The sequence below is a fragment of the Aethalodelphis obliquidens genome, unplaced genomic scaffold (genome assembly GCF_003676395.1).
Source record: "Aethalodelphis obliquidens isolate GAN/ISIS:26980383/991018 unplaced genomic scaffold, ASM367639v1 scaffold71, whole genome shotgun sequence".
In the NCBI taxonomy this organism is placed as follows: Eukaryota; Metazoa; Chordata; class Mammalia; order Artiodactyla; family Delphinidae; genus Aethalodelphis; species Aethalodelphis obliquidens.
The window spans coordinates 6,223,078-6,250,464 of NW_020838015.1; the positions used below are offsets into that span (position 1 = coordinate 6,223,078).

At 38.2% G+C, this 27,387-nt stretch overlaps 1 protein-coding gene across 1 annotated transcript; it reads right to left on the reverse strand.

The window, feature by feature from the left end:
• Window positions 1–1,304: 1,304 nt before the first annotated feature.
• Window positions 1,305–14,296, reverse strand: FUNDC1 (FUN14 domain containing 1). The gene is made up of 5 exons (XM_027091238.1): window positions 14,145–14,296; window positions 13,246–13,402; window positions 9,820–9,895; window positions 4,919–5,047; window positions 1,305–3,202 (listed from the first exon to the last, which is right to left on the reverse strand). The coding sequence occupies exons 1-5, from the start codon at window positions 14,170–14,172 to the stop codon at window positions 3,125–3,127; spliced, it is 468 nt and encodes a 155-aa protein (XP_026947039.1). The 5' UTR covers window positions 14,173–14,296; the 3' UTR covers window positions 1,305–3,124.
• Between the last annotated feature and the right edge of the window lie 13,091 nt (window positions 14,297–27,387).

The following is a 27,387-nucleotide window of genomic DNA, read 5'->3' on the forward strand; positions in this document are numbered from 1 at the left end:
TTGTATAGAATTCTATCATTTGAATATGCCATAAAAAGTAATAATAATTTAACAAAAATCAGGAGGCCAGAGGGTAACAGGGAAGAAGTACACTTATTTTCCTCATCTTTAAAAACAGGGAGTTAGCAGATATTACCTAAAGCTGGTAACTAAGGACAGAAAAAGCATAATATTTAAAGTAATAAAGATATCTACTAGAAAAACTAAAAATATATTAGCAATCAAAAAAAAAGGGGGAAACAGTGGATGTGCACAAAATTCCTTACCTTTCAGAGTGCACATTCAGTGTATATCAATACTATCCAAACTTGAACAATAAAAATAATATAAGTATAAATATATTAAAATATATGTATAAAGAACTTTTCATAATGGTTGTCTCATAAAAGGGGATGAGGGTGGGTACTTGTATCTTTCTGTCATCATAAATGTACCTATTATAAAAAGATATTTATAAGTGAATATAGCTATTTATAAAACAGTACATAAACTGACAATTTTTATACAAAATACACATAACATGTATTCATATATATGCAGAAAAAATTCCAAAGGCTATGTATCAAAATATGGACAATCATTATCTCTAGGTACATCACATTATCGACATTCTATATATTCTTTACGCTGATGTATTTTCTATAATAAACATATTTCATTCATATTGCATTTGAAATAAGAAAATGTTAAAAATCATCTTTTTTGTGAGGGAGATTGGGGAGGGTTCTAGAATAAAAAATAAAAATCAGTCAAAATGTCCTTACAAATTTTCTAAGCCACAAAATATCTATATTCCACATACTCAAGTTTTAATAAATCTTGTAAACAAGCTTTATGCCCTCAAACATAAAAATCCCCATTTTAGACAAAGGCAGGCTATAGGCTTTTCATTCAGGCCAAGCCCCACCAAGTCATTTCTAATGGAGCTTCTGATTCTCGGGGCTGCCATACTGAGAAGATTTCCTATAGGTTGACACCAACTCTAGCACAGTAAAATATGCTTTTCACATACTCATTCACAACATCAGCTGAATACCTATGGTGAGCAAAGCATTACACAGGCTGTGTCACAAGTTATAGATTAATTAACACCGCACACGACTGCCTCAAGTAGCGTACAGCCTCGTGGGGAAACGGCACGGACACGAGGCAGAACAAGGGGCACTAACAGAGAGGAGAGAGTATGGAGAGAGCTGATAATATTTTACACTGGTATACAAATATTTTCAAACAAATCAAAAAATACTTGGAAATGTATAGGTAAAAAATGAAGTGCTCTTTTTCACTTTTCATTCATGTTTGGACTCTGAAAGTAGTTACCTCTACAACTCATTTGCCACTAAATCATACGCCAAGTTCTCCTATAGTAGTATGGAACTTTTCATATAGGAATATTTAGTCTTTATTTGAGGGCAGACATTTTTGTGCCCCCCACTTTCCCAATATATCACACACAGAACAGACACTATAAATATTTCGAAAATGAACAAACTGAGCCAGGTCCTAGAACTTCCCACAGTAGCCTGCCACACTGCATCAGATGAAAGGTATCATGCAGACATGGCACACAGAAGCGTGGCCCAGGTTCTACCTAACGTAGAATATTTTTCCCTTTTAATTCCACAGTCATGAAAAGCTAGGCAAGGCAGAAAGAGAGAAAAGCTCAAAGAAGAAAAATTAAGTATTTATAAGCAACATCACTTCATATTAAGAAAGTCTGAGTTTTATTTAGCATTTTATCTGAGGCGCTGAGAGTAAAGGAAGAAAATGAAGATCAATCCCACATTCAATTTTAAGGAGTCTTGCAAAAATGAAAGCACACAGACTATAACAATCTCAAAAGCATGAAATGCCTTATGTTTACAATACACAAAAAATACTATAGAGACTTCCTATCAAAAGGAGATAGTCTTGAGTATCTGCAAAGTCTTTCCAATCTGAAGATTCCAACACACGTTGTTCTGCTGTTTTTCCCAATTCCAACGTAGAACTCTGGACAAAACAAACAATACAAAAAGCTTTTCTAGGCCAAGGACCCTCTGAGGGAGTGTGATATTTGCCCTGAGAAACAAGTCAACTGGCCTAGTGTTGGGACCAACATAAAATGCTACCTAAAAAGCTGAAAGCCTCAGCATTTACATCTCAAGACTAGATCAAAGACATGATTCTCTTTAAACTGCAATTTCATGATTATATAGAAAATCACTGTTCTTCAGACAATAAATTCATACTATACTACTAAGTATTTTAAGGTGATTTTTACCTCTTTGTAAAAAGGGTCTAAATAATAATTAGGATTTTTTAAAATGAAAAACAAGCTTCACTCAAAGTTAATAAAACGAATCAGTGACCCAACTATATGTACCCTCAAAATAATTAATTCTACCCAGGCTGCCAAGATAAACAAATGAATAAAAAAATTAGAAGCTTATATGCAAGAAGATATTTTTACAACTACAGACATCAAAAAAAAGAAGAGCTTTAGACATGTAGTATTTCCCTAGAAGAGCATTTACTACAGTTATTACATAGTAAGCAAGGTAAGAATTGCAGGAAAAAACAACCTAAAAATTGGTGTTAAATTTGTTTAATAACTTTAAGAATTCTATTATTTGTAAATCCTTCCATAAAAGGGCATTACAGGTCTTCAGTTTATTGCAAACATATCCTTAAAAAAAAGTCAGCCCTACTGTTGAAGCTATAATACAAATTTTTAAATTATTGGCACTATACTAAAAAGCACAATGGAGAACATCTTATTTAAATAAAATGACGATGATACTTCACTGGGGAATATAGCCAACAAATTTTTTTCTCTCTCCATATCTACATCCAACGGTGGTGTTTTATAGGCAAATTTTAAACAAATGCAAGTTTTTAAAAAATAATGAAAGCCATGATTTGCTCAGGAATACTATTATACACAGACCATATAGATTGTTTTATAGCAGATACCAGTCTGCCAAATTTCAGATGGCAAAATGCTAAGCAGTGAGTTTGGTACTGTCCAGCTAGTTGTTTCTTGTCATCCTGGAGAATCTGTCAATGGGTAATGCTGAGACCATCTTGTCACCACCATTTCTCTTCTCAGAGGTGACTCCACTGTGATAGAACATTCATATCCTTAAGATGCAAGGCCTAGCAAAAAGCCTCCCACAAATCCACTGGATATCACAATGTTCTGTTTGACAAATTCTGTTGCCTGAAACAAAGTTTAAAGAAAAATACTCTGATTTGTGCTACAACATGGATGAATCTTGAAAACATTACAGTAAGTGAAATAAGACAGACAAAAAAAGGACAATGTTGTTATAATTTCCACTTATATGAATAGTCAAATTCATCAAGACAGAAAGTAGAACAGAGGTTACCAAGGGCTGGGGAGAGGGGTTGATTGTGGGAATTACTGCTTAATGGTTACAGTTTCTATTTGGGATGATGAAAAAGTTCTGGAAATGGATAGTGGTAATGGTTACACGAAAGTGTGAATGTACTTAATGCCAGTGAACTGTGCATTTAAAAATAGTTAAAATGGTAAATTTTATGTTATGTATATTACCACAATAAGAAAAAGATATAAATTCTTAAAAATACTCTTAATTATTAAATCCAGAGCTAAGTATCGTTTTCAGATGTTTTCCTCAATTCAGTAAATATTCAGCAAAAATACCTACTATTGTAGGTGCCAACAACCAGGCAAGATGCCAGGGCTGTCCGTTACAAACTGAAGGAGTCTAGAGCCCCCAGCCAGGCCCAGTAAACTTCCTGCTTCTGAGATAACAGGCATATGGACAGCAAAATTCTCACAGGTAAAAAGAAATCTCCCTATAGGGCTGGCATAAATGGTCCATTCAGCAAGTTTTTAACGTAGATGATTTAATAAATTCCCACAGCATATGCACAATGATACTTATTAACAGTCAGTTCACTTAGCCAGTAGGAAAAAATGCACAGGATCAAAAAAATAACACCTTGATAAAATGTTTAACCCAAATAAAATCATGAAGAAGCAATCAGACAAAGCCAGACTGTACGATACTCTGCCTAGATGTTTCAAAAATGTGTCATGAAAGATAGAAAAACAAAAACAAAAAAACAGATGAGGGGACCATCTAAGATTAAAGCAGACTTCAGAGACATGACAACCAAATGCAATATGTAATTCTTAATCGGGGGGAAACGATGTAAAAGATATTTTGTGGAAAAATTGTAATATGAACTCTATATTAGGAAATATTATTGTATCCATGTTAAGTTTGGGGGGATTAATAAGGGTAATGGTAATAGTATAGGAGAATATCTGTACTCTTGGGACATATGTGCTGAAGTATTTAAGAATAAAAAGACCTGATGTCTTAAACAGTTCGGGAAAAAACAAAAAAAAAGGGTAAATTTCTCACTCACTCACACACACACACACACACACACACACGCGCGCGCACCAGCAAATGTGGTGAAACATGAACAATTTGATGAATAGGTGAAGGGTATTTGGGTATTCACTGTTTTTGTCTTTCAACTTTTCAACCGATCTGAAATTTTTCAAAATAAAAGTTGGGGGAAGTAAAAGGACAGAATTAAAATAAAGGCAAAGGAGCATGCAATTCAATTCTAAACAGAATATAAGAAGAAAACAGGCAAAATTCACATAAAAACATGAATAAAACTAATATATATGTTAATAAAATAAATATATACATTTTCAAACTATTCTACTTCAAAAAAAAGAAAAAGGTAGTTTTAGTTAACAAGTAAAAAAAATGAGTGATTTAAATGGTGGCTTGATCCCAAATTTTACTTAACACTCTAGATATGACCAGAAACACCATTTTTTTTTTAAAGAAGATAATCCCTAGTCACATTTTCTACTAAGATTCATTAAAAAAAAAAAAGGAGCCAAAAATGTACATTGTCTTACTTCTTCTATTATATTGTTGATTTCAGGTGCTGCCTTATTTGCTCGTTTCTTAATTTGTCTTTTTGCTTTGTTTACATCTTTTTCAACTCTCTTCCAGTCGACCTGCACATAGCCACTGTGACTGGCAATCTGCAAAAATGTGATAAAAATGGTTAATTCTAAACCAACTAGGTTGCTAATACGATATATGAACATTTAGATTTCAAGAAATGTATGAAGCTTATGGGTAAGAAATCACAATTTATCCACTAATTTATTCATTAACAGACAGTGAGTGCCTATTCTGTGCCAAGCACTGTTCTAGGTCTCCAAGCTGTGGCCAAGAACAAGGGAGACATAGGTCCCCACCCTCAGAGAGCTTATGGTCCATTAGGGAAAACAGACTTAAGCATAAATAATTACTTAGATGTGATGAACACTATGTTAAGAGAAGTATAGTACTTAATAGGAAAAGATTCCAAAAATTGTATTATAACTATTCTATAATCCTATCATAATTTTTGGAATTTGAGAATTAGCTAAAAAGGCACAGAGACTATTGAAATTATATAGCTAATAAAAAAGTACCTTTAATTAAAGAGATGTTTAATTATAAGAGATCAGTAGCCAATCAGCTACTAGGTCACTAAAGTAGCTTGATAAAGGCTCTTCACTAACTCTGACTCTTTAGTCAAATTAAGAATACTTTCTGGGCTTCCCTGGTGGCGCAGTGGTTGAGAGTCCGCCTGCCAATGCAGGGGACGCGGGTTCGTGCCCCGGTCCGGGAGGATCCCACATGCCGCGGAGCGGCTGCGCCTATGAGCCATGGCCGCTGAGCCTGCGCGTCCGGAGCCTGTGCTCCGCGACGGGAGAGGCCACAGCGGTGAGAGGCCCGCGTACCGCAAAAAAAAAAAAAAAAAGAATACTTTCTGGTAATTGCTTTTGAAAGTGAAATATAAAAGAAAATATGCTCTAAACAACCTTCATGCCATAAATCCTTTTAATAAAGCTACAGCTAAATGCCTACTACCCCTAAGAAAAACTCTCATATGGTGCTACTGAGACACTGCAAAATCTGAGCAGGAACAACAGTGTGTGTGTTAAGTCAGTAAAGGTAGTCCCTCCGAATAATACAATCAACATATAAAGAATCACATGAGTAGTAAACAATTGAGCCTTGTATACCATTATAAATCACTTCTACCAAGCTTATGCTTTCTTTGTAATCTTTTAATACATCACTTTAAGTATGAACCACACATAAAATACTTCAAAAAATAAAAATATCTGATTTTATATAAATAGGCTGGGAATCTTAGGTTCCATTTTCACTGTGAATGACTCCATAGAAGAATCTATTTATCTGCATTTATCCCTATATTTACTCACCTTCTATCACTTCTAACTCTAGCCTCAGCAAAACAGAGTGGTAATGAAACCAAATGGCAAGTGAAAGCTTTTCCTGGCAATACCTGACATGGCAATTTGGGTCACAGACATGGAGGGGATGATGAACCTTAAGGTCCCTCCCATAGACAGCGACTATAAACCCTGGTTAAAACACAAGGGCTCCAGAATTAACAAAAGGAAGCAGATTTTGAAGAGGAGGTGAAACTTGTAGGAAGAGACCAATGTAAGGTAAGTTGCCCATTTTTTTGGCTTTATCCTGAGGATAAGATGCAGTTGCAGGGTGGCTAAAAGTTCAATAGAAAACATGCCACCTTTCTGGCCTGAAGAACCAGAGGGCAGAGCCCAGGACAATAACAGCTGCCAGAAAGGACACAGCTAGAGAAGGGGAGCCCCAAATTCTATGTGTAAACTCTACCCAAGTTCTGAACCACACGTTCATGGGGCATAATGAAGCACTCTGGCTAAGGCTTAAAAAATAAATAAACTGAGGGCTTCCCTGGTGGCGCAGTGGTTGAGAGTCCGCCTGCTGATGCAGGGGACACGGGTTCGTGCCCCGGTCTGGGAAGATCCCAGATGCCGCGGGGCGGCTGGGCCCGTGAGCCATGGCCGCTGAGCCTGCGCGCCTGGAGCCTGTGCTCCGCAACGGGAGAGGCCACAACAGTGAGAGGCCCGCGTATTGCAAAAAAAAATAAAAATAAAAATAAAAAATAATAAACTGAGATTTGAGCCACTATCCACCACAGGTGAAATGGAGTTTGCAATTTGAGTCTAACCAAGTTAACTGCCTACTAAAATCAAAACATTAACAAACTTCGGAGGAATAAAACAGAATCCAGATTCTCCACGATGTAACATTCCTAACGCCCAGGGATAAAATACAAAGTTATTTGATATGATAAAACAAGAAAATGTGGCCTACTCGCAAAAGAAAATCAACAGATGCCAACTCTGAGATGACCCAGATATTGAAATTTACAGGACTTTAAAGCAGTACTGTAACTATGCTCAATGAGGTAAAGGAAACTACAGTTGTAATCAGTGAAAAGATAAGAAATCTCATCAGAGATATAGAAAATATAAAAAGAACCAAATGAAAATTCTAGAATTGGAAAATACAGTATCTGAAATAAATTCACTGGATAGCCTTAACGGCAGAAGGTAGATGACAGAGAGTCAGTGAACCTGAAGCTAGATCACTAGAAATTACACAATCTGAAAAAAGACTGAAAAACTAGATGAACAAAACCTCAGAACATTATCAAAGAGCCCAACATTCATCAATCAGAGTCATGTTCAGAAGGAGAAGAAAGAATAGGAGAAAATATTTAAAGAAATAATGGCCAAAACCTTCCTGAACATGGTTAAAGACATTACTTTACAGATTCCAGAGCTCAGTGAACTCCAGGTAATGATCTAATACAATAATGAAATAACAATACTCAGGTGATGTGGGGGTTGGGGGGGTGGGGCACACAGAGAAGTTCAATACGTCATAGCTAAATTCCCATATTCCGTAACGGGAAGCCAACAGTTAATACCTCAAACTGAAAGATAGAGAAATGTCCAATTCACTTGTTTAGGAAAAAGGAAATAAATACCTTAAGAATCAGCTAGTAGTTCAAACTGGTTACCTCAAGGGAGGGAAAAATGGGGAGGTAGCGAGGGAGGCAAAGAACTACCCTAATCTGTAATAAGCATTATACATGTACTTGACCCTCTGAATTATGGGCATGTACAACTCAAAAAAATAAATAAATAAATTTAAAAGATTTATATACCACTGTCTGTTTTAAGATGGCAGTGTGGTAAATATCTACTGGAAAACACCTGAGTTACTAGAAAAGCTTTAAGTTGTAAGCAAACTAATATTTATCTTTAATAAAAATATGGAAGCGAGACTAAATAATAGGTAATTAGCCTAAATGCCATTTGTTTCTTTTTTCTTCTTTGTTTCCTTCTACTGAGTTTTCAAGGTAAGTCATATTTGTGGGAAAAATTGGTTTGATGCTGACAGGTCTCATGCTCTTCTAATCAGTGACTTCAAACAATATGTGGACTAGACACGAAGTAGAAGGTGGCAACAGCAAAACGTGGGTTTGAAGGGTACATATCAAGTGGACTGAAATGGACTTCTGAAAAACTGACATGCAGAGTACACTGAAATGTATAATTCTCTCTATCTGTTAACATTTTAGGGAACTCTGCTTTGGTCCAGTACCCTTTTCCACTAAACAGAAATGACAACTGAGTTTTCAAAATAGCTATAGAATTCACTATCTTGATTCTTGATAACTATATAAATATCTTAATTCTTGGTTCTATATAAACCCAAGTCAAAAATCAGCTTAAATAAAATTCTCCTTTGTACAAATACTGGCATATTCATCCAAAGGACTAAATTTAGATATGAACCATATTCCTTTTTACCTCTTACCACAAGTCATAAGCAATTACCCCTAATAATACCACCAACAGAAAAAAAATACATACATATATGTATATATTTAAACTGCTTAGTAAACAACTTAAAATCTGTGCTTAACACATATGAATCCAGTCCCTTTGTACTTCAGGCAATGACACTGGTTATTACATGATCAATGGCTTAGGTGCTGAACTCAGATTTTGGTTGCTATGACCATCAATCATTTTTAAAATCTGACAGATTTCTGTATCTTTAAAATTGTTGCTAACATTCATTCCCAGAAATTTTCAATTTTAGGATTTACTATATTTGATCTTCAGGGAATGATATTTTGGGGAAAATATATGCCAAACAGACATTAATGCCAGATAATATCCTGATAAACATCCTCTAACAGCAAAGCATTTTTGAACCTTATACTTAGAGGAACATGAACAAGACTAAAACTTCAAATCCACTTGCCTCAGAAATAGGATTATGAATGATTTTTTAAACCCAATTTTCCACTTTCTATATTACTATGGTTCCCTAGTTTTAAAAAACATGTTAGAAATTGCTAACAGCATTTTCCCCTAGGAAGGAAAACTGGCTAGGAAACAGGAAAGAGACTTCTTGAATTTTATATATTGTGTATGAGAGTGTGTGTGAATTTTTTTTGAATTTTTGAATTATATTTTATTTTTTTATACAGCAGGTTCTTGAGAGTGTGTGTGAATTTTAAATATATGTTTTAAATGGTCAGCATGAACAGGTTATGCTATTGATGAAATGTTTATTTTTCCAGGGAGATGCTTCAAGGAAAATTTAGGTAAATAAGAAAAAATGAGATACCTCAAATTTTAACAGTTGTGTTTTTAATAGCTGGGATCAAACTATGCTTAAAAAACCTCAGAAGTATTTAAATTGATGCTTTTCATGACAGATGCCAGCTTTCAAAACTCATTTAAGTTTTTCCATAAACTGATGCCTAAAAGAGAAATTCCATCTTCTATTAAAATGGACAGGAGTGAAATGGCTAAACTTGACTTTCTCAGTTCCTAAGGGCTACATATGTAAGCAGAGGCAAGGACCAAAAGCTCTGACATACCTGAAGGAGAAGAAAGCCACCACCTACTGCAGTTGCTGCAAGTTTTCCAACTTTCTGGAACAAAAATCCCGCACACCTTTAATGGAAGAAATGACAAAGGATGAGAACAATCAATGATGTACTAAACTCTCTCCCTTCTACTTTTCACTGCTTTCCTAATAAAATCTTAATGTCTTCCCAGTTCTTTTGATCATGCCCCTTACCCGCTCAGAAACCCACAATGTTTCCCGTCAGTTATATAGACTAGTCAAAAGTGCATAACTAAATTGTCTGAGATGTGCTTCAAAATAAGGGATGGAGAGAAGAAGAGGGGAATTTACAGGAAAAAGACTGGCTACTGAAACTGAATGTTGAGTACTCAGGGGTTCATTATACTCTTCCTTCTATACTTGTATTAAGTTGAAATTCCTCATAATAAAAGTGCTTAGTTTTGTTTTGTTTTTTTTTAATACACTCAAGATGTTCCACACACCTGGTCGACTCTCACTCTACCCAAACCTTCTGCTCCAACCCAGTTTCCAAATATGTCACCACTGTTGCTCAAGCTATTAACCTCCCTGTTTCTAGGGGTTTCTACCTAGCTCTACCTATCTAAAACTTTCCTACCCTTTAAGGTCCAGCTGGAGTTCCACCTTCACGACTATACTTCAGCCCATATTTCTCATGGCTTCCTTATCTATTCCTATCTCTATATTAAACCTGTTTTGTCTCATCTATCCTGTAAGGATGTCAACCCATACTTCTTTTTTGATTCTCTCCTTCAGTGAGCTCATTATTCCCTTAAGTATTCCAGACCCAGTATGCAAAAGAATCTCAGATTCCCAACTCCAGCCTTCTGTACTGGGTTGAAGAGTGTCACCCCCGAAATCCATGTCCTTCCCAGAACCTCAGAATGTGACCTTATTTGGAATAAGGTCATTGTAGATATAGTTAGTTCAGATGAGGCTATACTGGAGTTGGGTGGGCCCCAAATCCAATGTGTCATAGAGATACACAGAGGGAAGACAGCCATGTGACGACAGAGGCAGAATTGGAGTGATATGTCTACAAGTCAAGGAATGCCAGGGATTGCTGGCAACCACCAGAAGACAGGAGAGAAGCATGGAACAAATTCTCCCTGAGCCTCCAGGAAGGAACCAACCCTGTTGACACCTTTCAAATTTCTAGCCTCCAGACCTGTGAGAGAATAAGTTTCTCTCATTTTAAGCTACCTAGTTGTGGTACTTTGTTACAACAGCCTTAGGAAACTAATACACATACACCTTCATAAATGGAAAATTTACATTTCCAATTAAATGATGAGCTTCTCTTGCCACCCAGAACCACATATTCAAAATGTCCCAAAGCAAACATCTTTCCAACCAAACCAGCTGTTGCTAAGGTCCCAATTTGTAAGTGACTGCACCATTCTCTAGGCCTGTTACCTCATGCTCATCTCAGGCTGCCTTCTTCATTGCCTTTGGGGTCCAACTGACGGCCAATTGTATATACTCGAGTATCGCCAAAACATCATTTGATTGTCTTTTGTCTTCTTTCCATCCTCAAGGGCATCACTACCTTGCTTCCAGACCACACTAAGGACACTCTAGCTAATCTTCACACCTCCCATCTCGCCTAGCAGCCACCCATCCTGCTATCAGTTTTAATTTCTTATTATGATCAAGAACCTATAGCTACCTACAGCTAAACATAATCTCCTCAGTTTCCCATTCATGTCCTGAATTGGTCTGAATTATTAACTCGTTAAGTTAACATCTATTAACCATTCCTCCTTAATGTATGCCACAACAGTACATCAGTTTCATACCCTAAGAAAATTCCAAAAATTTATCACACTGAATCTAAAGTCATTGCAACAAATCACCTGTATAATATTAGGGTCCTATTACACAGCTCCTGGACTGACACCTGGCTACAGTTCAAACATATGTGTCCCTCAGTAGGGGAGACAGCAACAAAGACTCAGAAAAGGGAACAGAGGAGGCAAGCAGCAGCCAGGTCTTAACAACATCCTGGGGAATGTGCTCCACAAGCATGTCTATCCTTTGCTTGACGGCATGAGCCACTAAAATGAGTCTACTAACTTCCCCTCTTCTGTCTCTAGGCTTTCCAAGCAAACGCTTGCCAATCATTGGGCTTCTCACCAAGCTTAGCCTACAAGGAGAAAACACACAGCAATTTAATTCTAGTGCTCAATTATTTTTTAGTCTCTTTTAAGGTGGGGCTTTAGGCCTTGACTCACATTAACCCATCACCCATGGCACCAAATTGTGAGCTTATTTAAGCGGAAGGCCAGGCCCTGAATTGTGGGCATCAAGGTAACACTGGCCTGTGAAAAATCATCTGAATAACCAGGGCTCTGACCAGGCATCTCTCTAACTGCAGGCTTTTTTCATAAGCAGCACTAATAAGTACACATCATGAATAAATACTGCACCTCTTTGTCACAGAATCTTCACAGTGAGTGTTTCTACCATAAAATGGCATTTATTAAAAAAAGGCATAAAAGAGTGCACCATTGTTCCAAGGTGCAAGTAAAACACAAATCAAAAAAATCATTTTATACTCAGTTTAAATATGTAAATATTTAAATTAATGTAAGATGAATTTAACTTAGAATCTAAGAAATAAATGATTACTCACAAGTTAAGCACGTACACTAACTTCAGAAATCCTCTAGGGTCATGAACATTTTCAAAATAAAGAGTCAAACTTGTTTCTGACCCTTGTTATTTGGCTAATCTTTTAGTCTAAGAATAACAGAATTATATCTACAGTAGCAATTATATAATCATGTGATCTGAAATGTTAACTGGTTAGGTTAATGCTTATTAACCTCTCCCCCTTAATGTACTCCACAGTATTATTACTGAGTAAGCAATCAGTCCTTTAATTCCAACCAAGACCCAATCTACAACTCTACTTCAAAGTATTATCATAATCCAAATTAGAATCATATGTAACATAATCAGTACTTTTTACTGAGAATTTTACACTGCTCTCCACAGGGCCGATAATCCTGGAGACCAGTTTTACTGCGGGAATTCTCACAGGGTTTTCCGGTTGTTAGCACTGAACAAGTAAAAATTATTTACATATAATTAAGTCTTCTATATTTTTCCCTCCTTACCCACTGTCACTGAATCAGATTCACTATATCTGCGAAATCTGAAATGGGCGAAAATATACAAAGAATCAAAGGAAGGGTGAGGAGGGGACAGTGGAGGGTGGCGGAGGATGATCACCAAAACCCAACAGTCTCTGGGTGTTGATTACACTAATCATACCACAGAGAAAAGCCTCAAGGTACAGCTCTTCTGGGATTAACAGTGTAAAGCCACTGACTGAGCACGTAATTGGCCCAGATACAAAAGGGCAGTAGTCAGGCTCCCAATGAAATTTAACAAAAAAAGATGTTTTTCTCACCAGCCACTCACTCCACCCATTACAATCTGGGTGGCTACTGAGTATTTTTCTACCATAGGTCCGGAACTGTGGCCAAACACTCGATTCCACCAGTGGTGTCTTCTTGCATACTCAGTTAAATCCAACACTTCGTAAGAATCATCATCACTTTCATATTCTTCAAAGCAAAAAATGAAAGCAACAAATTTACAGTCAACCGAAAGTTAAAAATGCCCTGTACATTTTCATCTGTTACAACTCATTGTTACATTTGGCATACAGCTAAAAACGCCCAGATGGAAACAAAGTTTCTTAAACCCAATCCCTGAGACTAGGGCCTTGACAGTAAAGGGCCACGCATCTCCTTCTCAAAGGCCCAGAGACCGGCCTGGGTGCCGGGGCAACGTCACTTACGCAGCAGAGGGGTCACCCCCGCACCCCAAATCTCAGTAGGGACAGGTCAGAGTTTCACAGCAGGGTCTCCCCCCAATCTCAGCGGGTCAGTTCAAAGTTTCACAGCATGAAAGGTCACCCCCAAATCTCAGGTTCAGGGTCAGTGCAGGGTCCGTTTTCATCAGTGGGAGAAAGAAGGGGGGGGTCCTCCACTGACGGAACCGGTTAGAGGCCCGACAAGAAGAAATGATTTCAAAACCAAGACTTAAAAAAAACAACAACCAAAAAACGTTAGAAGATGGACAGGAACGGCCGGAGGTGAAGGTAAGGCAGGAGGTGGGGCTGTGTTGAGGGCGAGGGTCCTAGAGGGGAGAGCGAGTCTAGTCCGAAGTGGGTGCTCAAAGGGTTGCCTCAAGCAAACAGAGCCCCCAGGAACCCTGGGACAGGGGAAGGAAGACGCACCCCCGAGCCAAGGTCGAGAGCTGTGAGCCGTCTCTAAGATACTACTTCGGGCCCAGGCCGCTCACCTTGGGGAGGGGCGTTCCGGGTCGCCATGATACCGCCGGCGGCCTGTATTGAAGGTGGTCCCAACCCGCCCGCCTCTCCCCGCTACTTTAAGAACCGCTCTAGGCCCAGGTGGAAGTCTATGGTCTCTTTTTTTCCTCCTCCTCCTCCTTTTCCTCCAGGCGCGTAGTTCTGTCCCCGCCCCCTCCTCTAAGCGGAGGGCTTTCCGCGCAAGCGCAGGGCACAGGGGCGTGGGGAGGGAGAGAGGGGAGAGACAGGCTGGATACCAGCCTGCGAGGGTTTGTGGGAATTGTAGTCCGTTGCCCTCCACAAGCCTGGTTTCCCACCCCTCCCCCTCTAGAATTTACAGAACCTGAATTTTGGTTATTTTGTTTTAAAGAGCCTCAGGGCTGGAGGGGAGGAGGCGTCACTTGGTTAAATCGGAAACCCGCTTGCTATTTGTAACACTATACCAGAAAGAGGCTTTTAAAAAGAGATAAGAGAAACCCTGTTTCAAACCACACTTTTCAAGCAGTCAAGGGCTCAACTAAGGGATGGAAAATTTTTCTAACGCGCTGCAGCTGGGAACTGGAACGTTTTCATCCTCTCCTTCTCCACGCGTTTCCTGCCAGGAACCTGAGGAGGAAGAGGGAGGCCTAAGAACTGACCTGACACAAGTTATTCAAGAGGACATAATTTTTAAGCATCATTTTTATTATTTAAATCTGACAGGAACAAGGGCAAGTTCTTCACCCAGAAGCCTCACGAGATTCTGTTGAATGAAAAACCGTGTTGATTGCCAAGCAGCTAACTCAGGTTCACGTAAACCAGCCCCCAAACTTGTTTTGAACTTGCATTGCACCCGCATTCGCTGTACAATTAAAACAGCCCTATCAGTATTCCTATTCCGAGAATATGGAGATGAAGGAAAAACAAGAAATTCTGGTAGAGGTTGTATTATTTAAAATACTGACTTACATAATTGCACTTGGCTTTTCAAGTCCTGGTGCTCTAAATGCAAGGGTTGATTCAAGTTCCTCACCCTGTGCCCCCCCAAAATACAATTCTAAGACTGGCTGGAGATGTTAGTCTTCAATTTGCGTAAGATTACACGTTTCGGAAACAAAATAACTTTAAGGGACATAACTTCAGAGATCTTCACTGAAATATTTTTTCCAAGAGTTAACAGGTTTGAGTTCATACACTCCTTCCTCCCCATTGCCTACCCACTCCTAATGAGGTGCTAAAGAATAAGAGAAACAGCAAATGATGGGCCACTGAAATGGAAAAAAGGAGAAAAGAGAAATACAAACTGAAAGAGCAAAATTACAAATTGGAAGAGGGTTGACTGGACCAATGACATCCAAATGACACTTTCACATACTTATAGCAGTATCTGCCAAGTACAAAAAGAAGCCACTTTCCTGTCATGGAAATGGTATTTAGAATCAAACGATTATGGAGAAATGGGGAGAAAATGGAAACAAAACAGTGCTCTTAAGATAACAAAGAATAGACCTTTGTATCCAAAATGCATCCAAAACATGTCCAAAAATGAGTTAAAAGGCAATCATTTCTCTAAAGGACCTAAGGGCTGAGAAGGAACTTTTTAATGCTCTTCCCTTTTTTCTTGCGGTGATATGCCCTTGCCATTACCTCAAGGAATTTGGTTGTATAATATGCTTTTCTAGTGTGAGTTTTTTTCTTTCCCAGTATCTAAAAAGCTGTCATTTTGTTGGCTCAATGACGAGTGGTTTAATATGTAAATTGTGTACACAGGCTTTAAAAGGTGCTTTGATCCTCCTGATGGGTTCAAGGCGGGTGATTTTTTTTTTTTAATTCCCACTTTGAATAGTGGGGTTTTTTTTTTTTGTTTTTTGTTTTCTGTTTTTTTCAGTCAGCAGTAATAAACATTTTCATTGTGAACACTGATATCTTAACACTGGTACCAACTGTACCAAAACATAATTCATGTAGCCTCCAGCTTTTCAATGGGTAGTGTTCCAAAAGTTTGAGTAACTTATTTGAAATAGAAAACATTTTCTATTTACTCCATAATGAAATTATAATGAAACTATTCCTTCCTGATCTCCACTTTTCCTCATTGTCTTTGGAAACCTCATTTGTTAAAAACAATTTAGTCAGAATTGAGAAAACAAAAAGCAGACAAAAAAACAAACAGAAGAACAATTCAGTCCCTGGGCAATCTAACCTCCCCCATTGGCTACAACTAATCCCAACACAATGGATCCCACTCACCCCACGTTTGCACACTTAAAATGCTGTAAGTGACCTTTCAAAGTACTGAGGTAATCAATTGCTGATGAGAAAAGTGTGGCAAAGTTGATGCTGCATGAACTAGCTTGTTGGAGTGTAAACAGGTAGAAGGTTTAGTAATGTGTATCCACAATTTTAAAGATGCCACTTCAATAATCCCACTAAAGATCAGTGCCGAAAACTATTTAAAGTGATCTTATGCATAAAGATACTCATTGCAGTGTTGTTGTTTTGTTTTGTTTTGTTTTTCATGATGAAAAGGAATAGAAACAATAGGGAAAATGGAAAGTATCCAACAGTAGATGAATAGTTATGGAAATTATGGAATGTTATGTTTAAAAAGACTGTAATAACAGGAAAGTGCTTAAATGAAAAAACTGTTTACCAAATTGTATTTACAGTTTTATTGCAAGTGATTTATTCAATTTCTGCTAAAAAAAAAAGCATTAAGACTTGATAAACTGGAATGGATTATGTTGCAGACTTGATTCTAGCCTGCTGGCTGTTACTGAACACAAGTTCGTGTGCCCAACGCACAGTGAGGCCAAACAAACCAAAACATCAGAGTCTGGAGCAGAGAAAGTTTTATTGCAGGGCCAAGCAAGGAGAACAGGTGGCTTGTGCTCAAAACCCCCAAACTCCCCAATGGTCTTAGGGGAGAAGTTTTTATAGGCAAAAGTTACCTGAAGTTACCATCCTCCACCTGGGTGGGGGCATTAGTTCCTGCAGAACTCAAAGGTATTGTTATGTATATTCCTTGAGGAGAAGCCAGGACCCTGCCCCAAGTCTGCACTATTGTTTCTTGACCGCTCCTCCCTTGTTTCTACATCCCCTTCCTTCGCTAATTAGCGAACTGTTTGAATCTGCCCTTTGGAACTCAGGGAAGGTCAAGGGGGCTGAACGAAGCCTATTTCCTACAAACAAGAAATGGGAGACATGGAAAGGATTTGTACCAGGGAGGGCCCCACAGGGTCCTGCTTGGTTTCAGAACTAAATGGTTTATAAGGTATTGTTACTGAACCAAACTTGGGTCTGCTCACCTGCACGCAGTAAAGCCAATCGACTGACACCAGGCTGTGGTTGTAACAGGGAAGAACAAAATCTGACTCCATGTTGGATCTGTTTCTTTTACTTTGACCTTTGCTTTCCATTGCTTTTGTTCTATCTATAGCTATTGGCATATGTAATGGCCTTCCTCGGGAAACCCTGCCCCTCTGCCTGAATGTTAAACTAAAGTGCCTTTGTTCAGCTCACAGGGAAGCACCCTGACCCTGCCCACCTGTGAATGGCTGCAGAAAAGAAGAAATTAACATATCCCCTCCCCGAGGCTGGCCAAAACCAGGAGATATTTTGCAAGACTTATGGCCTTTTTACTTTACTTCCTCACCTCCTCCCCTCTCTGTTCTATAAAAGAAACTAGCATCCAGACACTGATAAGACACTGTAGGACACTAGTCTGCCATCTTGGTCTGCCGGCTTTTGGAATAAAGTCGCTACTCTTTGCCTCAACACCTTGTCTCCCGATTTATTGGCCTGTCATGCGGTGAGCAGAGCGAGCTTGGACTTGGTAACATGTTGAAGGAAAGTGCAGCATTTATTGTAAGGTGCCATACAAGTAGTCCAAGACAGCTAATGCTCAAAAAGCCCAAACTCCCCAATGGGTCTCAGCAAAGCATTTTTAAAGGCAAGGTGAGGGAGGAGGAGTCCCAGGGTAAGTGATCAGCTCGTGCACAGTTCTCTGATTGGTTGATAGTGAGGTAACAGGGGTTAACATTATCAATCCTTAGGCACCAGTAGATCTGGGGACTACATGCTCATGGTCATCAAGTAGTTAATTTCTTCCATTTTGTGGGGGTTTTTGCATCTGTAAAACAACTCCAGAAATGTGCAGCAGATACTATTATCTAGGTACTTCAGACAGGAGCTAAAGCAGAGGATATGGGGGAGGGTTCTGTCCTGGGAAGACACCATAGGGGCCTGCTTGGTCATAGTAGTGATAAAAGAGTACTGGTTAGAAAAATAAGCAAAGATAGCCAGGAAAATGCTAAAAGGAAGAGCAATGAGAGAGGACTAGCCTGACCACACATGAAAACGTAATTTTTTTAAAGTTACTGATTAAAACAGTGTGATACTGGTGTATGAGCAGACAGACACACTAAGAGACTGAAATAGAAAGTCCAGAAATAAATACAATATATACCAGGGAATTCCCTGGCAGTCCAGTGGTTAGGACTTGGCACTTTCACTGCCAGGGCCCGGGTGCAATCCCTGGTCAGGGAACTAAGATCCTGCATGCCACGTGGCACAGCCGAAAAAAAAAAAACCCAAAACAAAAACAATGTATACCAGAATTGAGTATACAATAAAGGTGGAATCTCAAGTAGTCAGGGAAATATGAACTTTATTTTAAAAACTGCTGTTGGAACAACTAAGACTGATATCTGACATCTGGAAAAACATACAGCTAAATCCATTCCTTACAACATGTACCTGGATGAACTCCAAATGGCTCAAATACCTAGATGTAGAAATTAAAATAATAAAACTAATTGAAGAAAACTGGACAAATTCCTTTATAACTTTGCAGCAGGGATGACCTTTTATAAATGACTCAAAAATTGATAAATTTGGGCTTCCCTGGTGGCGCAGTGGTTGAGAGTCCGCCTGCAGATGCAGGGGACATGGGTTCGTGCCCTGGTCCGGGAAGATCCCACATGCCACGGAGTGGCTGGGCCCATGAACCACGGCCCCTGAGCCTGTGCGTCCAGAGCCTGTGCTCCACAATGGGAGAGGCCACAACAGTGAGAGGCCCGCATACTGAAAAAAAAAAAAAAAAAGATAAATTTGACTATATAAAAGTTAAAACTAAAGCATAAAAAAACAAACAAAATCAGAAGACAAACTGCAAACAGAATAATGTTTGCAATTCTTATCGAAGGCAAAGGACTAACCTCCCTAATATATAAAAGCTCCTTTAAAAGGGAATTTATAAAAGACCAACCACACCAATAGAACAGCAACAGACACATACACAATTCACAGAAAAAAGAAATACAAATGGCCCTAAAACACACAAAATACTCTCAACAACAATTATAATAATTGGACAGTATAATTCTCACTCAACAGATTAATTAAAATTCATAAGTATTACAACAGACTTGATATGTTCATGTGATACATTCACATGTGTGTATAAACTTATTCACTGTAGCACTGTCTGAAATAGCAAAAGACTTAAAACAACCCATGTGTCCAGCCTTATTGGACTGCTTAATAAACCATAGTATATCTGCATAACCACAGCTGTAGTAAATAAGTAAATAAAAAAATAAGAACAAAGAATTTATCTATGTCCTGACTTGGAAAGTTCCCTAGGATATATTGTTAAAAGTAAAACAGCAAGTTGCAGAAAAATGTGCTACTTTTTTTTTAAAAAAAAGCTTTATTGAGATATAATTCATATATCATATAATTTACCCATTTAAAGTGTACAATTCAGTGTCTTTTAGTATATTACATTATTAATTTTTTAAATTGTAGTAAATATATACATATATAATTAAAATTTCCATTTAGCCATCTTAAGAATATAATTCAATGGCATTAATTACATTCACAAGGTTGTACAACCATCACCACTATGTATTTTTTTTTAACATCTTTATTGGAGTATATATAATTGCTTTACAATGTTGTGTTACTTTCTGCTGTATAACAAAGTGAATCAGCTATACATATACACATATCCCCATATCCCCTCCCTCTTGTGCCTCCCTCCCACCCTCCCTATCCCACCCCTCTAGGTGGTCACAAAGCACTGAGCTGATCTCCTTGTGCTATGTGGCTGCTTCCCACTAGCTATCTATTTTACATTTGGTAGTGTATATATGTCAATGCTACTCTCTCACTTCATCCCAGCTTACCATTCCCCCTCCCTGTGTCCTCAAGTCCATTCTCTATGTCTGTGTCTTTATTCCTGTCCTGCCCCTAGGTTCATCAGAACCATCTTTTTTTTTAGATTCCGTATATATGTGTTAGCATATGGTATTTGTTTTTCTCTTTCTGACTTACTTCACTCTGTATGACAGACTCTAAGTCCATCCACCTCACTACAAATAACTCAATTTCATTTCTTTTCATGGCTGAGTAATATTCCATTGTATATATGTACCACTTCTTTATCCATTCATCTGTCCATGGACACTTAGGTTGCTTCCATGTCCTGGCTATTGTAAATCACCACTACGTATTTCCAAAATTTTTTCATCACCCCAAACAGAAATTCTGTAATCATCAAACAATAATTTCTCATTCCTCCTCCAGTCCCTGGTTACCTCTATTCTATTTTCTGTCTCTATGAATTTGCCTATTTTAGGTACCTCATAAGTGGAGTCATATAATATTTGACCTTTGTATCTGGTTTATTTCACTTAGCAAAGTGTTTTCTATGTTTATCCATGTTGTAGCATATATCAGAACTTCATTTCTTTGCATAGCTGAATAATATTCCATTGTATGGATATACTTGACTTCTCCTCTCAAGCTATAAAGGTCCTAGATGTCACCTTCTTCCAAGATAAGGCTGTTTCTTATACATAGAAAACCAGTTGTTTAGTGTAGCCACCTTGATTTTTTTTTAATTTTTAAAAAATTAATGTTATTATATTTTTTATTTTTGGCTGCATTGGGTCTTCATTGCTGTGCACAGGCTTTCTCTAGTTGTGTTGAGCGGGGGCTACTCTTCGTTGTGGTGCACGGACTTCTCATTGCGGTGGCTTCTCTTGTTGCGGAGCAAGGCTCCAGGCATGCGGGCTTCAGTAGTTGTGACACGTGGGCTCAGTAGTTGTGGCCTGTGGGCTCTAGAGCACAGGCTCAGTAGTTGTGGCGCATCGGCTTAGTTGCTCCGTGGCATGTGGGATCTTCCCAGACCAGTGATGGAACCTGTGTCCCCTGCATTGACAGGTGGATTCTTAACCACTGTGCCACCAGGGAAGTCCCTGTAGCCACCTTTATTAATTGATTATTTTGGCTAGATTTTCTGGATAACTTGCTGCAGCTTCTACATCAGCAGTTGGTTTTTCACCTTGCAATTTTATGTAATGGAGATGGTTTCATTCCTTAAACTTCATGAACCAACCTCTGCTGTCTTCAAACTTTTCTTCTGCAGCTTCTTCACCCCCTGTCAGCTTTGTAGAATTGAAGAGAGTTAGGGCCTTGCTCTGGTTTAGGCTTTAGCTTGAGGGAATGTTGTGGCTGGTTTTGTCTTCTATACAGACCACTGAAGCTTTCTCCATATCGGCAATAAGGCTGTTTAGCTTTCTTATCATTCGTATATTCACTGGAGTAGCACTTTTAATTTCCTTCAAGAACTTTTCATTTGTATTCACAACTTGGCTAACAGTCTGGTGCAAGAGGCCTACCTTTTGGCATATCTCATGCCTTCCTCACTAAGCTTAATCATTTCTAGCTTTTGATTTAAAGTGAGAGTCGTGGGACTCTTCATTTCACTTAAACACTTAGAGGCCATTGTAGGGTTATTAATTGTCCCTATTTCAATATTGTTTTATCTCAGTTAATAGGGAGGCGCAAGATGAGGGAGAGAGATGGGGGAACGGCTGGTTGATGGAACAGTCAGAACACAGACAACAATTATAGATTAAGTTCATCATTGATTTGTGGCTCTCCAAAGCAGTTGCAATACTAACATCAAAGATCACTGTTCACAGATCACCATAACAAATATAATAATAATGAAAAAGTTTGAAATATTGTGAGAATTATCAAAATGTGACATGGAGACATGAAGTGAGCAAATGCTGTTAGAAAAATGGCACCAATAGACTTGCTCGAGGCAGGGTCGCCACAAATTTTCAATTTGTAAAAAAAACGCAACAACTGAGAAGCACAATTAAGCAAAGCACAATAAAACAAGCTATGCCTGTATTTCTAGTAGTTTTAATTACATATGCTAATTAGAATTCTTAACCCTTAGAAACCTTAATTGATAGTGAAAACTAAGTAAGCACTTGTGAACTATCTGTTACACCAGCATTCTCTATATTGGCAAATTTACAGATACATTTCATAATTTCTAGAAGCATGTTCTTCCTCATAGTAAATTTTTCAATGAGTTACAAAGCATGTTTACTGAAAAACCCAAATATCTTTCATTCCTTTGTAAAAAGCAAAAGTAGATAAACCTTTGTTCAGTAATTAATATTTCAATATTTAATCTTATTTGGAAATAATCTGTATACTCAATGAACATCCATCATTTAACTTAACTTAGTCTTGCTCTAAGGTTTCAAGTTACCAAAAAGATTTTAGAAACTATTTTTAAGTAGACATACCATAAAACATAATTGTTGTAGAAAAGTTAATTTATAAACTTTTATCTTAATTACATTCATTTAATTCACTTGTTCTTAACAATTATGTTTAGATTACTCATAAAAATTTCATGAGACATTGAACAGATAACCATCATCTTAAGTTTTTTTGTTTCTTGCTAATGAATTCTCTAACAGGGATAACACGAACTTATTTTACTAGTGAACTTGGGTAGAATAAAAGTTCTGTGTCTGCATTATATTAAATGTTGATAACTCTGAAGACATGCCTATTTTAATCAAATCAACAAACTTAAACCAGCTTTTATTTACTTAAGATTGTCCCAGATCACATGAACTTGAAAAACATTTAGGTTAGTTTCTATATTTTTGAGAGTTTTAGGCATACTTGATTTATATAAGTATTCCTTTTTCTTTAAGCCAATTAAATAAAGTTCACAAATTAATTTTGGCAGTACCATCCAGAGGTGGAAAAATCACACATCTATAACATATCTGTCCGTCTATCTATCTATCTATGTATCTACCTATCTGACATACAGAAACAAAAAGACAGATGCAAACAGAGATGTTATAGCTTTTGCTGTAAAATTTTAGCCATTAGACACGTACAACAATGCAAAACTCACTAGTTTATAAAAGAACAGTTGGGTCCGAATTGTGTTTTTGGCAGATGGCATAAGTTAAAGTTACCTGCTCAGATGGCTAAAGTTTTTTACTAATATTAATGGAGAAGACATTTAAGATTTTCATTCCCTGGTATCCAAATAGCCCCTCTTTTTTTCTTTTCTTTTCTTTCTTTTTTTTTTTCTTTCCACTTCTTATAAGAATTACCTCCCTGTAGTTGGCATTTCCAAGAGATGGCTCTGGGTTCCTAGAGAAGACAAGGTAGAATATTTACATCTCAAAGGCACAGAAGAAGGATGTAACTTTCTCCAAGAAGGATTTTGTTTCCTTAGTCCACATCTTTTATGATATCTACAAGCCTTTTGAGATGAATAGGGGAGGTTTTGGGTTTGGTAAAAAGGATAGATGGGCCTTAAATTGCTTTTAGAGCTGCATTTCTGTTCTTATACTCAATTAGTAAGACAAGAAGAGTTGTTTTTAATTCCTCAAAGAATTGGGTTGCAATCTGAGTGATATAAGGGGCTGATCCAACTACATTGTCTTCAATTTGCTTCTTTACATCAGGGAGATTTCCGACTAAGATGGAAATCAAAAGATTCCTATCAGGGACTTCCCTGGTGGTGCAGTGGTTAAGTATCCTCCTGCCAATGCAGGGGACACGGGTTTGATCCCTGGTCCAGGAAGTTCCCACATGCTGCAGAGCAACTAAGCCTGTGTGCCACAACTACTAAGCCTGTGCTCTAGAGCTCACGAACCACAACTACTGAGCCCACACGCCACAACTACTGAAGCCTGAACACCCTAGGGCCCTTGTACCATAACTACTGAACTCACATGCTGCACCTACTGAAGCCCACACACCTACAGCTCGTGCCTAGAGAAGCCACTGCAATAAGAAGCTCGCACACCACAACGAAGAGTAGCCCCTGCTTGCTGCAACTAGAGAAAGCCCGCATGCAGCAACAAAGACAAAAGAAAAGATTCTTGTCTTAATCAACCAGTATGTAATTTTCTGGTCTACCTATCTTAGGGTGGAAGGTCTAAAAAAACAGTTCCTATCAAACTCTGAATATCAGCTTCCAATATGGCCAACTTCTGACCATAGAGCTACTTAAAAATACTCTATCAAACATCTTATCACTTTCAGTCAGGACAAACAGTAAATATCCCTGGAAGTGTTGAACAACTTTTTTTTTCCTTTTTCTTTTAAACCAAAGGCATATCTATCAAATGACTCAAAACCAAAACCAATTAGCCCTTTATGACTTACCCACGGATGCAAGAGGTGTCCCCACCCCATAGAGAGCGCAAAAGATACTATCCCCCCAAGATCTAGGGCCATGCCCAAAGACAACCAAAAGAAAGATACAGACAAGTCCCCTGAGAGCTGGCAAGTCAGTAACATGCTAGCTGCAAATGGGGTGCAACCCACATTCTGTCTGGCCATACTTTCAGTGCCCCCAACCTGACAGTTGAGCCACCTGCATAGGCAGAACCCAAAATCTCCATGGCCTGAGCAGGCAGAAAGCCAAGCCAAGTTCTCAGAACATACAATGAGAAAAACAGGAGAACAGTGGCTGTCCCTGGGAGGGAAAAGCTCAATAACTAATAGGTACCCCAAAACCAAATTTTAACCAGCATCACAATCCAAAGAACTAAGTCTTACAAATGCTTTCCTCCTGCTAATCTGAATTTGGAGAGGAAGGGACAACATGAAATTTTTACCTTTCTCTCTTGACTGGGAACTACAGACAGAGAGCTGACTTTGGTAAGAATTCTTACCCTTCACTGGCTTCTTCCAGTTTTCCAGGATTCCATCTGCAGGCTCTGAAGCAAGTAGTGTATCTCAGTGGGTCCCATCTGTGTTGCCAAAACTGTGGGGGGAGGGGCGGGATAATTTTTCTCTAGCACTCTAGGTTCTTGTGTGAGACCCCATGTAATAAAAAGATTAACAGGAGAAAAAGGGAAGTTTAATAAGATGTATATACCTCATGTACACATGGGAGATACCCAGGAAAACTGAGTAAAATCCCCCCAAATGGCCTAAGCCATCACCTTAAATACCATCTCCAGCTAAAGACAAAGGAAAGATGTTGTGGACTGGGGAGGTCAGTTATAGGAAGTTATCAGGAAAAGCACAGTAAACAAGGGGAAGTTCGTTATGCAGATTCAAGTCAGGTGCCTGCTCCACTGAGTTTCCTGTGATTTAGAGTCATCCTTCTCTTTTAGGTACAGAGAGGAAGATACCCCTACAAATGGAGATTTCCCTTATAAATGTAAATTTCCCTTAAAAAAGGGTAAATTCTACTCTGCTTTCAGAGTTTCTCCTGTGTCTGCAGCCTCTCAAAAATAACCAGATGAAAATAATCTTTAGGCCTAAGAGGCATATTTTGAAGAGGCATATTCTGCTATTCTTCAACACTAATAAAAGCTGTTGAGGATGACGAACAGGGTAGGTAGATATGGGAAGTAAGACTTCTCATTAGGTATAACTTTTTATATTGTTTTTAATGTTTGACCATTTTTAACTTATTGCCAAAGCAAAAAATTCAAGTCTTATGATGTTCTAAATTTACTTACAGCAAGAGACCCATTAATAGGGTAGAAACCTACATATGTGGAAGGGTGAAGGGGCAAAGTAGACATGACTAATAAGTTATCCACTCTGCAGTTAGTGAACTATTTCTATAAGTCCAAATTGAGTAAAGAATAATTTAGTTACTTAATTCATTCTTTCAAACCATGTTTATTAAGTTTTTCCTTTATGCAAAGGACAGGAATGTCAAATTATGCTGATTATTTTTTACCTCTAATGTTTATATTAATATAATGATAGTTGTAAATAGCACACAGCATTACTAATAATATTGTTAGAAAAAAAATTCAACCAAGTAAATTTGAAGATCTAATTGGTCTTATTTAATGATTCATCCCACTTAGCAACTAGAAATACACTCAGAGGGGTTGTACAAAATGGGAGGTTTTTATAGGAAGAAAGGTGGGGCAAGGGAGCTATTAGCAAAAGAAAAGAAAGGGTTATTTTTAGGGCAAGACCTGTCCTTTTGGGGAAAAGGGAATTGCAAGGGTTTTATCATGCAGATTGCCTCTTCTTCCTCTGGGGGATGGAGAGGGCCCAGCTGGTAGATTACCTCATTGGTGCTGACCAGAAAATTACATACTGGTTGATTAAGATTACATTTTGTGGTGAAGGTGGAAATGACAATTAGTTTAGGTATTAAATCTAGGTTTGGTTTCATGGGCTTTAGTACAAGTGATGCCATTTTGGACCTATGGTTTTTCTCTTTAACAATGCTCTCTCTCTCTTTTTCAAATTACAGTATCCCGGGATGTAAAATAAAATAATCTCCGTAGGAGAACAGTGGTTGAAGAAAGTCAATTGCACGAGGAAATAAATGAAATAAAAAATAAAACCAAATTTCCCTGGTTCTGTCTGGAGTAGATAGCCTTGCTGGAGAAATTAAACTCACACTGTCTCATACCTCCTTCCAAAAATGTCAGGTTTTAATGGCCCAGGAGCAGGAAAAGGAGACTGGGAAGCCCTTTTATTGTAACCAGAAAGGCCGAGAGCAAGAGAGAAATCATTCATTTCCCAAAGAAAAACACAGAAGAAGAAGACAAGGTTCATAATAATGTCACCCAATCATTTAACAAAAGGAAAATGAAAGCAACAGTCTTCTCAGATCAGTAAACACGCTATTGTTAAAGAGTATAAAGAAGAGAACATTTTTCACATGAGTCAGAGATGGTGGAGTAAGGAAATAACTCTCAATCAGATATGAATCCTTAAAGTCATAGACAAAATTTGCTGCAGCACCTGGCTAATCAGAGGCTATACAAAGCTTGTTTGTCGGTCCCGGGAAAACTCGGTCTGTGGCTTATCTTTTCTGGCTAGTTTCTCTATAACTCAACACACTTCCTCAGGGAACTAAAAGCAAGCATGTGACCAGCACAGTCAGCCCTGAGTATATCAGGAGACAGGAAAGCTGCC